General features: G+C 36.4%; 1 protein-coding gene across 2 annotated transcripts; it reads left to right on the top strand.

Annotated features, from left to right (window-relative positions):
* The first annotated feature begins 2,562 nt into the window (after positions 1-2,562).
* LOC132159715 (NGFI-A-binding protein 1-like) lies at positions 2,563-10,498 on the top strand. Of its 2 annotated transcripts, none has more exons than XM_059569301.1 (8): positions 2,563-3,082; positions 4,556-5,331; positions 5,553-5,686; positions 6,136-6,187; positions 7,058-7,177; positions 7,728-7,887; positions 7,998-8,141; positions 9,959-10,498. In XM_059569301.1, exons 1-8 carry the CDS (start codon positions 2,788-2,790, stop codon positions 10,030-10,032), a joined length of 1,755 nt encoding a protein of 584 aa, XP_059425284.1. In that variant the 5' UTR covers positions 2,563-2,787; the 3' UTR covers positions 10,033-10,498. The 2 variants fall into 2 exon arrangements, with proteins under 2 accessions (XP_059425284.1, XP_059425283.1); XM_059569300.1 differs by having other exon boundaries at positions 4,556-5,349.
* The last annotated feature ends 2,263 nt before the right edge of the window (positions 10,499-12,761 follow it).

The raw sequence follows: 12,761 nt of genomic DNA, 5'->3' as shown, positions 1-12,761 counted from the left end.
TCCCTCTCTTTTTCCTCATGTTTCTCAGGTTTATGTTAGAGGTCACCTATTTCCAGATACGAAAGGAAAAAGATCATGTATGTTGTACGTATATAACTATATATGTACTTTTATATCTACACACATGCATTTACTTGCATGTAATGTGCATGTATATGTTGTCATAATTTTTGTCCTGTGTAATATTGTTAAATGTTAACGCATCTTTGCAAAGTTTTATATTTATACATTTACAAATGTGTATGTTGTCTTCATTTTTGTTTTATAAATTGCAAAAAAAAACACATTTTCTAAAGCACCTTTTTTCCACAACATTAAAGAGATTAAGTTTGTTGATAAGTTGTGCCATTTGTTAATGGATCCTTTGCAACATTTTTAAAACACTTAATCTAATTGTACGCTTTACATTTAGGTATGTACATATTATCTTAATTTTTGTACTTAAAAGAACAATAAATTCTAGTTATTTTTCAAATGCGCTTTTTAAACAACATTGAAGAAACGTTATGCCATTTGTTAACGTATCATTTGCAATGTTTTTAAAATGTTTCATCTAAATGTATTTTACGTGTAAGTAGATATTGTCTTAATTCTTCAGATGCAACAGAAATTTTTTATTTTGCCATTTTTCAAATGCGTCTTTTCGCAACGTTTAAGAAAATTTTATGCCATTTTTAAAGCATCTTTTTCAACGCATTTAGAATATTTTATCTAAATGTACATTTTACATTTAGGTACATATTGTCATACATATTGCCTTTATGTTTTTAGATACAACTAAAATAAATTGTAGCTAGTTATTTTTCATTTGTTAATGCATGCTTTACAACGTTTTTAAAATATTGCATCTGAATGTACATTTTAAGTTATTTAAAGTATGTAAATATTTTCACAACAGAATCTTTTTCTTAGTGGTTTTCAAATGCATTGTATTGTTATTGTAAATGCATTGCAATGTTCAAGAAACATTTTACCATATATATATACACACAAATAAACAAATATGCATTGTTTACAACAGCAAGAGAGACACTGTGATAGCGAAACAAAGAAAATCATCACATTCCCCTGAGAGCAGATACGTTTTACGAAACCCCAGTAAAAGGATTCATGTTTGCAGGCAAGGTGCTGTCGCTTGTCATTTTTATCACATAAGATGGAAATTCTTTTGTTTCAGGGAACAGACCAACACGAAAGTGGGGGTTGACAGCAACCACCACGCACTTCCTCCCAGGGGTTGTTCGTTGTGCCCAGCCTCCTTCCCAAAATAGCTTGAGAAGTTGCTCAGGCAGATGGGAGGCTGCTGATGCACCCCTCTATCTAAAGATCCAGCCTTTAAGATGCATGACTACATTTCATTTTAATATGCAGCTTGTGCATTTTTCAAGCTAGTGTGGAGGAAAAACAAAACATTATTTAATTCTATATGTGGATTCTACTGTGGTGTTGGTTTAGGTGTTTATTTAAAGCTGTAATATAACTGAGATGTATGAAGGAAAAAACTTTCTGACTATTTTGAATGTACATTTCTATAGCGGTATACTCAAGTGGGTTTCGGGGGGATTTTGCGCTCAAGAGAGCGTGAGTAAATTTCCTGCGGGGTTTACTTGCTGAATGCATAAATGCAATCTGCATTGTAAGTTGCAAGTGGTCTTGCAATGTTTAGACATTACAGTATGCATTTCCGAAAACCAAAATGAAAATGTCACATGCATTTTTAACATACGGTAATTAGAATGTAAATATTTTGTGTCGCTTCTGCTTAAGAGTTCAAATTTTTAAATTAAGAGAAATAGAAGTAAAAATATACTCATCACTCTCAGGCCTTCCAAGATGAGTTTGTTTCTTCATGGGAACAGATTTGGAGATATTTAGCATTACATCACTTAATCAGCAATGGATCCTCTGCAGTGAATGGGTGCCGTCAGAATGAAAAAGTTGATCTGTTTTAGGAAATAAATATATTACCAGGTCAAGCACTATTTACAAGTGAAAACAGTCATAAACAGTTCTAAAAATATATATGTTGATGGATTTGAGATATGAGGAATATGATATGGGATATGAGAAGACAACAAAGGATGGACATGTCTTTAGGATGTAATTCTTACGGATTATTGACTCTTTTGGCTAGAAGTGACTTTTAAAGTTAAAACACCATAATGGTGTATTTGTTACTTAAACAAGTGTAACTTTTCCCTTCAGTGGACGTTAATCAATGGACAGGAGCCAGCTGGCCTTATTGAATTTATTGTTATAATGTTTTCATCAGCTGTTTGGACTCTCATTCTGACGGCACCCATTCACAGCAGAGCATCCATTGGTGAGCAATTAAGTGATAACGGTTGATTTCTCCAAACCTGTTCCGATGAAGAAACTAATTCATCTACATCATGGATGACCTGAGGTTGTGTATTTTCTTCATAAAATTTCATTTTCATCTGAACTATAACACCGGTAAAACCATCCCCTCTTTGCATAGCTCCAATTACTGTATAAATGTATATATATGTGTGTGTGTGTGTGTGTGTATTTATTTTTTTATTAATATTATTATTATTTTAACCATGTTTTTAACCTGAAATTTAATATCGAAACCAAACCTACCACAATAGACATTTACTGTAGTAAAAAGTGTGACAACTTTCCCGGGTTTCCCTTATTTACATGTACGAACATGGCCACCTCAAAACTACACGCATATGCTGTACTGAAGGCTGTGTGGTTTCATGTCGAAAAAAAAGAACACGGTATTACCGATTAATATTCCTCAATATGTCATCATGAATGTGTATTTTACCGTGTATGACCGTTCAGGTCTTCTCTCTTTCTCTCTCGGCATTCCGTCCCACGCGAGCAACTCCGCCCACGCGAGGATTTGCGTCAACTCGGCGCGTGGGAGTGAGACAGCAATGCAGCTTACATCGGAATATCCCCGCACAAGAGAGAAAGAGACAGTGCAAAGGAGAGACAGCACCGATGAGCCTTCAACAGACTTTCTCTCCTTCGCGAGAGGCGGAGCGCTGCCTCGAGACAGCGGCCAGCACCGGGAGCAGTCGCGCGCACCAGCTGAGAAAGAGAGGTACGTAAACCCGAGTAGGCTACTAATAGAAACATTTGATACATAGATGTACAGATAAGGAGGGTAGAGAATCAAAGCATGCTGATTTGAGATGGGTATATTGACTCAGTATCTGGATTATGGTGTAATGCACAGCAGTGTTTGCAACTATTTGTAATTGCATTTAATTGGGGTGTGATGGTGAAAGATCTGGTCGATGGGTTTGATCTTTTTACCTATGTGCACTTGAGCAAGGCACTCAAACCCTGGTTGTGCCAAGTGGATAGTACCTGTAATAACTTTAAATGAAGTCACTTGGAATGATACAATCTGCTTAAGTACATAAAAGTTAAAACAATTGAAATGCAGATCATCTTTTCACTGCTTGCTGCAAACATCAGAAGAAATATTGCTCATTCATTTACAGTTAACATCACTCATTTCCAGTTGAGAGTAGGACAAATGTATTGAAAGTTTGCAACTTTTGTGAGTAAACTTTGTGACCGTCAGACTGGGTATGATGTATAGACCTTAGTCAGGGCTGACTGAATTTTTACATGGTTGAAAACTGTATGCCGGTACTAGATCATGTAATTTTGATGACTTCCAAAATAGTTTTTAAGAGCTTTTGTATACTAATAGTCGTTAAAGAAAATGTTGTTAAAGAAAAGTCAAATCTGTTGAACACTGTACTTCTGTCCCTCACAGCCTTGTTTTCATTCTTGTCCAACATTAAATATGGCTCTACGCTGACTAAACACTATACCAGTTAAAACTATGTGCGCAGAGTCAGAATTATCAATCTTTTTAAAAAATTGAATCCTTGTTCATTTTTTTATTTTGTTGTTTTACACAGTATTCCCTTCAAAAAGTTTTGACGATCATTTTTTCCATTAGGCTACGACTAGCTTAATAATTAAACATCACATACTTTTAAAAATAAAGCTCCTTGATGGGGGATTTTTGCGGCGATGCCATGACCTCTTAAAAATAAAGGTTCTTCACTGGCATCAGTGGTTTGACTGAGAACCTTTAACATGCACAGGACCTTTCCTTTGCACAAAATGTTCTTTATAGTGGATTATAATGTTCTTCAAATTATCAAAATGTCCTTTACACTAAGAAAAATATATATATTTTAGGTACTGTTTACTGAAAGTGTTTTTGTGGAACCTAAAATGCTTCTTCCACACTCTTAGAAATAAAGATTCTTTATTGGGATCAGTGTTTCCATGAAGAACTTTAAACATCCATGAAACCTTAGCATTCCACTGAAGGTTCTTTAAAGTGGAGAAAGGTTCTTTAGATAATTAAATGTTCTTCACACACCGATAAAATGATTCTTTTAAGAACCGTTCACCAAAAGGTTCTTTGTGGAACCAAAAATGAGAGTTCACAGACCTGTCCTGGGAAATAAATAACATTGGTTCTTGGTGAATTTAAATGTTTCTTGAAATGACAATGCTTTGTTTTGTTCTGCGTTTGCATGTACAGCCATGTCAGTGCTGCTGCCACGTTCCTTGGGCGAGCTGCAACTGTACCGGATCCTGCAGAAGGCCAACTTGCTCTGCTACTACGAAGCCTTCATCCAGCAGGGCGGCGACGATGTGCAGCAGCTCTGTGAGGCCGGCGAGGAAGAGTTCCTAGAGATCATGGCCCTTGTCGGAATGGCAAACAAACCCCTTCATGTTCGAAGACTCCAGAAGGCTCTACGGGACTGGGTCACCAACCCTTCCATCTTCAACCAACCATTGACGACTCTTCCCGCTTGCAGTATACCGGTGTACAAGCTACCCGAAAGTTCCCACAGCAATGGGCAACAGAACCAGCTTGCTGTTCCGAGAGCATTATTACCCACAAGCCCCAGTCCTGGAAGACTGGATCTCAGCAGGGATGGGACGCCGGGTTGTTCCCCGCTCCAAGGGGCTAGCGAGAGTCGTTTCTGGGGAAGCGAGAGCGAACACAGCCTATCTCCATCTGGAGCTTGTTCCCCGTGTTCACCCCTCGACGCTCTAGACGCTCTCGATTCTGCTGCTGTCCAGTGCGTGATGGAGTGCGTAGAGCGACTAGCCCAAACGTTGCCCAAGAGCGACCCCACGGAAGTCAAAGAACACATCCGCGCCAATAAGAAGCTCAGCAAGATGATCGGCCATATCTGCGAGATGAGCGAAGACAATCCACAGAAGGAGGCAGAGATTCGGAAATACAGCGCCATCTATGGACGGTTCGACTCCAAGCGGCGGGACGGCCGGCAGCTTACGATGCACGAGGTTGGTTCGAATGCTAAGGTATTGATATTGTTGAGTGTGCGGATTGACAGAAATTGCTGTTCCATACATTCTTAAAAATAATGGTTTTATTGTTTTTTGTGATTTATCATCCATGGAATATTTCTACTCTACAAGTTCTTTATAGTAGAAAAAGTTTATTTTAGATTTTTTAAATTCCTCTTCATACTAAGTAAAAAGTGGCTCTTTTGTTTATTGTGTAGCTAACAGTCAACGAAGCATCTGCTCAGCTGTGCATGAAAGATCTGTCGCTGCTGACCCGAAGAGATGAACTTTTCTCACTGGCCAGGCAGATTTCACGTGAAGTTACCTACAAATACACCCGCAGGAGCAGCAGGTAAGAAGCAATTCTTCTCAATGTTTAATTTTTAAAGAAAAGTAATTGTTGAAATAGTAGATTAACACATTTAATTTAAAATACCATATTTAAACAAAAGTAAGATACTCCATAATACCATATTTTAAATTGGGTGAGGGACGTTCTTGTTCTAAAGAGTGTTTTATTGGTCTTTTGACCTTGTGAACAAGATGATTCATCAATATTCTTTTTCAACATCCCATAAGAACTTCATAGAGTACATTAGCATTTGCAAACGTCACATTACCAGACAAACATTTATGATTTTTTTTTAATTTTGAGCTTTGCCACTTTTCATGGTCTTTATTTATTCATACAAGGAGCATCTGTTTGTACAGTAAATGTTATTTAATTAAAACGTTTTACCACAAAGACTGTTCATGGTGTTCCAGAATAAGTGTAAAACACAAAATACATCTTCATTTTAGGTCCCAATGTGGTGATGAAGATGAACCATCTCCCAAGAGGATCAAATCTGAAGTAAGTTCTGTAGATTCAGTTCATATTCATAAACCTCACTGCGATAAATTGCTTTATTTGCATGAGATTCCTCAACTTTGCAATCATTTCGAGCTCCAGGTGGTTTCTCAGGACTTCTTTATTAGTTTTGCATTCCTGTCATGATATTTATTGCCAGCCGCCTTCCCATTGTGTCAGAATTAGCACTGTGTTTGTGTGTGCACTCTCTCTGTTAGTATTCTCAGGAGAATAATTACTGTCATGATTCGCTCTGAAATGTCGCGTTCACACAGCTTTTCCCATGAGCGACGGGCTGCGCCTCTGGGTGAACATCTAAAAGTAAATGATATCGTTGTTTCCGTAGCTCCGTGGGGCCTCTAAGTCAACAAAACTCGTTGCAAATAAAGCTCTCAAGATGTCAAATTAAAACACTGTGATCAGTTTTAGTTGGCTTTTAAAAGCTTGTTTTCAACGGAAGTTGTTTTTGTGGGGTTCCCTGGATAAAGAAAAGCTTAGTACACAAACGCGCAATCATTCATTTGCACAGGCGGAGAAGTACACAGTGGACTGAAAGACATAATTGACATCATCCTGTGGGTGCTTACCCACGCATGGCTGTGCCTGTCTCTGCCTGAGTCTAACGTCATACGTGGACACACCAGCTCTCACACACACACGCACACACACATGTGATGACCTAAGAGGAAAATGCGGAGGTTGTCAAGGGGCGACATGAGGTGTAAATTCGTTCAAAGGTGACAACGACCAGAGATGCAATTAAATGAAGCCATCATGGAGATAGAAAACACTTTCAATTCTGTCTCAGCTAATTTTCTTGAAAGTTTGGCATGAGCTCATCTATTTCTTTCACTTTTTCTCACCTTCTCTTAGGATGGTGTGTATGATTTACAAGAGGCTCTTCACGTTCTTCATATGCGTCAAGAGACTGTGAGAGAACAGCTCGCAATCGCCAAATCAAAAGGAGAGGAGACAATCAGACATAGTCTACAGGTAGTCTGCAATAAGTTGATGTATCATAAAACATCGTTTGAAAGTAGTTTTATTGTTGAAATTTTTCCTGAAGAATTTTGTTGGAATGTTCCTTCAAAAAATGGAATTATTTCAACTTGATTGAACGTCAATTTAATGTTTTTTTAAACAATGTTTGCTTCAAGTTGCTTGTTTGGAAACAATGTTTGTTTGAATTTCAGGTTTTGAAAGAGTTTCAAACTTGTTTGAGAATCAGTTTAAATTCTGATGAAAACAGCTTTCAAAAAACATTTTCACACAACATAAAAAAGCTCATTAGTCTAAACAATGTTGAAACAAACATTACAGTACAAGAACACAGTTCAAACAAGTTAGAATTAAACTTGAACTACAGTATGTTTGGAAACAACGTTCAGTTAAAAGTTTAGTTATTTGAACTTTGCTCAAAACATTCTTTTGAATAAATGTTTGAAATGCTTGTTTGAACATCTGTTTATCAGTTGTTTTAAAATGTTTGATTTGAAAACGTAGCTTTTTTTGAAACCTTGTTGTGAAAATCTTTTACCTTCAGGTACAGCTGGACTCTCTGTTGGCAAAGCAGGTGGAGCTCTTGCGTGACGCTGCCGTTCAAGAGAGACTAAAATCTTTGGACTGGCGGATTCCAACTGCAGCACTGAAATACCTCGCTCCCACTGCTCAACACTGCAACAACGGCCTTTCACATCTCTCTGGTACATTTCTCCTCCTCTTCTTTGTTACTTACTGCTACTTTGCATTTGCATTAGTTTCAAGTGTTCATATCAGTAGTTGAGTTTATGGAACTTTCTATTCTTAAATACAGGCGAGAGACCCCTAAACTTGCGCCTGACAGATGTGCCACTGGGGAGGCAACTAGCCAATGAGCTTAAAAGACATCACAAACAGATAGCAGAGGAACGATATCAAAACCAACAGACGTCCGAAGAGAGAATGGCAGCGGCCACAGGTTAGTGCTCACAGCCAGACCATGACTGATTCTTCACAACTTTGGAGTTGGAATTAATCTGGAGTGAAGCTATTAAAGAAAAGAAAAACACATAATAAATTTAGATTTGTACACTTTGAAAAAACAAACATTCTAGAAAGAGATCTTCTGCCTGATGCCATAGGTTCTCGAAGAATATTTAAATCTCTATTTCTTTAGAAAACATTCTTTGAAGAACCTAGAATGTGAATATAACATTCCAAAACCTAGTTCGAAAGAAATAAGTACTTTTAATCTCAGAAGAGGCACTAAATTGACAGTAAAGATTTTTACATTGTGACCAAAGATGTCTGTTGTTGTTGTTGTTGTTTACTTTTTATTCATCAGAGAATCCTAAAAAAATATTATTGTTACCACAAAAATATTAAGCAGAAGAACTGTTTTCAACACTGATGATTGTAAGAAATGTTTCTTAAACACTAAATCAGCATATTAGTAATATTTCCGTAGGATCATTTGACAAAGACTGGAGTGATGCTGAAAATTCAGCTTTGCATCACAGGAATAAATAACATTTTATAGTATATTAAAATAATAAACAGTTATTTTAAATTGTAATAATATTAAACAATTTTTAGATTTTTTTTACTGCACTTTTGACAGACTTTTTTGATACTGTTTTCCTTTCAATATTACATCACTGCTATCGATGCTTGTATAAATATTTTTTGTTATTCAATTATTTATGTTCACACCGTATGTCTTTTACAAATATTACAAGGCATCTAAATATATAAAGATAAAGCACATATTCTACTTTAGTTCAGATTTACTGTAGTCAAAATGCATTCTAGGATTGCCACACAGTCCACAAAATACATATGGTTCTGCCTTCAAATTTGGCCAAAACGTGGTATCTCTGAAGGCAGCGTAATGTTGCCACCTACCTTTTGGAACAACCTTCAAATGCTGTCTAGGTAGAGCGTTAATCTTGAAAGAGCCAGTGAAGAAACGCTGTACAGATTAAAATGGCTCTTGGCCCTGTTTTTGCATGCATGTTGTATCCTGGATTGGCACAGGTTTATCTCAGTATCATCCTGGCACACTGACACCTACACTGCTCCATTAAACCCTGATGTGTCAACATAACGCATGTACCAGCAAGGCTTCAGAGAACTTTTTGTAATATATGCAATCTCTTGCATGCAAATGTCCCAGATGAAGGTAGCACTTTCTCTCTGAAACTCCTACCTGCCTGCGCAAGCTGCGTTAGCGCACTGCGAGTAGGTGAGGAAGGGGGTGAGGATTTACTCGTCTTTTTGACGTTTCGGGTTTTTTCTTCCGCCCAAATGTGGTGTTGACACTGATGTCAATCAGTGTCATTTACTGATCACACTGGTCTTTTGAACTGATTTGAATATCTGAAAAATACGTTTAATACCCTCAACTGTCAATTTGGTGAAAAAGTACCATCCTTTATTTTGGCGTAAGCTCTTTGTTTACTGGAAACTGCTGAATTGTGTTGAAAATTCCAGAATACTGAATTGAGACCTGCACCATTTGCACTTTTATGCTTGTTAAATTGTTTTTAAAACCACACAATGCACCAGAAACAGTGAAAAAAGTGGTGTAGAAATTATTATTGAAAAAGCTAGTAAACATCACACATAATTACAAAGAAACGGCAAGCAACATTTTGAAGTAGAAAGACTTAAATGGTGTTTACTCAAATGGAAAGAGAAATTTGAAGAGTTTCGACATGATCAAACATGTATCTTTAAACTTGGTTCCTGGTTAGAAATTTAAAGCAATTATAATATTTCATATTTGTATTTCAGAAAATGGGTCTCAGAAGGAGCCTGGGCTTCTGGACAAGAGAACCATCAAATCAGAACCAGAGGACTCCAGATAACATATTCAGCCTCAAAGTGAAACTTGGATTTTGTTTGCTCAGTGGATATAGTACTGAAACTGTGTGGCCTTAAGAACTGTAAATGCCTAGAGATCCATTTATTTAGATTTTAAATTGTTTAAGAATTATTTTTATTTCTAATTTTAGAACAAAAAACTTGAATGTCTTGTGGTCTTGAAACTAAGACTGTATTTGTGCATCTTTTTGTACATAATCTGTGTTTGTTTATTTGATTGCATGTCTTATTCGTTACTATTTTTTTATTTAAACTATTCGTTAATTAACAGAAACACTGGAGTTTCGTAGAAAACTGTTGTGTAGTCCTAAGATAGTTGATATGGTTAAATGATGACATTCATCTGTTCGTGTAGTTTGTCATTGAGGATGAACTTAATGTAAAAGAATACTTAATATGTAGAATTAGCTTTGCGTGTTTTTGCGATTGCGTCAATTTCGATGTTAGTACTAGAGACAAAAGTTTATTGTGTATTTGTTACCAGCTCTAGCCTTGTTCTCAGCGTACGATGTTGTGTATCTTGCTTTCGTTAAATGTTAACTGTTGCATTGTGACTGTGATTTTTCTGGAAAAAAATGCGCAAACTTTTTTTTTTCATCAAACGTGGGCATTTTGTAAGTTAGCTGTGATAATCTTTCATTCTGTCTTTTTTTCTATACACATTTGTTGTGTGTTTCACTCTTTATCTTGTCTTTGTAAAATCGTTCTACAAATAAAACCGGACTGGAAAAAAACATTGTTCATGAGATTTCTCTGTGGTTTGCAAATTTTTTTCATTACATGGGTGTTTATAAAGTCAGTTTAAGACAAGTTTTCTAAAAATATGGAAACTTAAAAGCCTGAAAATATCTAAAAAAAAAAAAAACCTTGAGGAAATTTTTTATTTTCAATGCTTTTGTGTTCTCTTGCAAAACTTTTGCGTTTCCTTGAGAAACGTTTTATTCGTTCACACTACTTTAGAAACTATACAAGAGGAAACTATATTTCAGAGCTTTTGAGAATAAAGCAAATGCAGACATTTTGCAAAAATAAACAAAAACAACAAATAATAATTATAATAATAAACTGAATCCCCTAAATAATAAAATTGTATAACAATATTTAAATTAAATTATATAAAAAATATAACAAAATGTAAAAAAATATGTTATTGCTTATAATTATGTATTTAATATTTTACATCTATCTATCTATCTATCTATCTATGTTTTTCTGATCCTAAATCATTGATTTTAGCTGTTTCTGTTGTTGTTTTTTCCTAAATCATCTGGTTTTAAGCTGTTTTGTTAAAATAGCTGGTCTTAAACGCACAGTATGGAATTTTTGGCCACCAGGGGTCACTCAATCAAAATAATAACATAAGACGTACTTTGATGACGTCGGGAAAGAGCGTAGGCTCATGGGAGTTGTTGTTCATTGGAACACGCGCTCTGTCGCTCCCCACATTCCTCACTCATTTTAACTGAGGCCGGCGACACACTGGATGCGTGGCGCAAGCGTCTCAGCTGCACGGCGTGTCAGTTTTTAATTCGGCTCCCATGTTAATAGGTTAGAGCTTGCAGACTGCCTGTGTGAGCCGCGCGGAAAACGCGTGCATGTTAGAAATAGAACCGACGCCTATTTTTCACGCAACACGCGCGCGCGGCGTTATTTTGCCGTCAATACTGTTGATGGTGTCCTTTATCAGTAGGCTTTATATTTATGTTCAACATGAAGTATAGATATTGTTGTCATGAAGACAAGAGCCTGGTCTGTCAGCGGTCTCCCTTCACCTACAGCAGCAGCAGCCTAGTATTTTGACAATCACGTCTTTTCAAACGGAGAGATATACGAATTATCAGACCCCTATCAAATCAATATTCCATCTAACTAGTAGTAATATATGTAAAAAAAAAAACACGGTTGCCTTTCGTTAATAATTATAATTACGTTTATACTAGGATTTCGAACAAGATAGTGAACTGCATTTGAAGCTACTTTATAGAACACATGTAGATTTACATTATACTCTACATGAGAGCTAGTCCGTCTGCGTTTTACACAACACATCATTTCACAAAATATACGGATAGATACAGTTAGCTGAATGGATGCATACCTGTTTATTAGAATGCAAGCATCTCTCTGTAGTTTCAGCTTGTCACGAAGCTCTCTCTATCTTGGAAATGCAACTCCAATATTTACCCGTGTCTCGTTTCTTCTCTTGTCCCAAAACCTTCTCAGGTCATTTATTTCACCCGTACGTTTGCGCTTCACAGAACGTGCAGGCAAAGCATAATCATGATCCATAACTAAGTTATTGATTGAGGTATAAATACGAATATAAACAATATAAATATAAAATATAATAGTCTCGATCAAGGCTAGCCACTACTTTTTCTTCTTCGTCTCGTCTTTGCTTCTGTTCACCTTTGTATTTGGCGGTTCCGCAGGAAGTTAGATAAACCAGAGGGGTCAAAGTTTATATCACGCCATAGACGGGCGACAAAACGGAAATAAAGAAACGTGCCGTGTCTTCTAATTAAACTATAATTTTCTCCGGATTTGAAAATTTGTGGAAACTTTCGGGATAATGTAAGTACACAACTAAAAAATATATATAACATAGATATAGTGATTTCTGCTATTTTTAAAGCAGAAAAATTACATATTACGCCTTTAAATGGTTTTAGTTGGTTTTCACTAAATTTGTAAATTTATACTGTTTTTTTTA

The sequence above is a fragment of the Carassius carassius genome, chromosome 16 (assembly GCF_963082965.1).
Source record: "Carassius carassius chromosome 16, fCarCar2.1, whole genome shotgun sequence".
Classification (NCBI taxonomy): domain Eukaryota; kingdom Metazoa; phylum Chordata; class Actinopteri; order Cypriniformes; family Cyprinidae; genus Carassius; species Carassius carassius.
The sequence above is the reverse complement of the archived record's forward strand: the minus strand, read 5'-3'. Positions and strand labels throughout refer to the sequence as shown.

Bases quoted from the DNA above. Each gene is read 5' to 3' on its own strand.
- LOC132159715 (XM_059569300.1), top strand. From the start codon at position 2,788: ATGTGTATTTTACCGTGTATGACCGTTCAGGTCTTCTCTCTTTCTCTC. The intron at 6,188-7,057 runs GTAAGTTCTGTA...ACCTTCTCTTAG, and splicing joins CCAAGAGGATCAAATCTGAA to GATGGTGTGTATGATTTACA. The intron at 7,178-7,727 runs GTAGTCTGCAAT...TTTTACCTTCAG, and splicing joins CAATCAGACATAGTCTACAG to GTACAGCTGGACTCTCTGTT.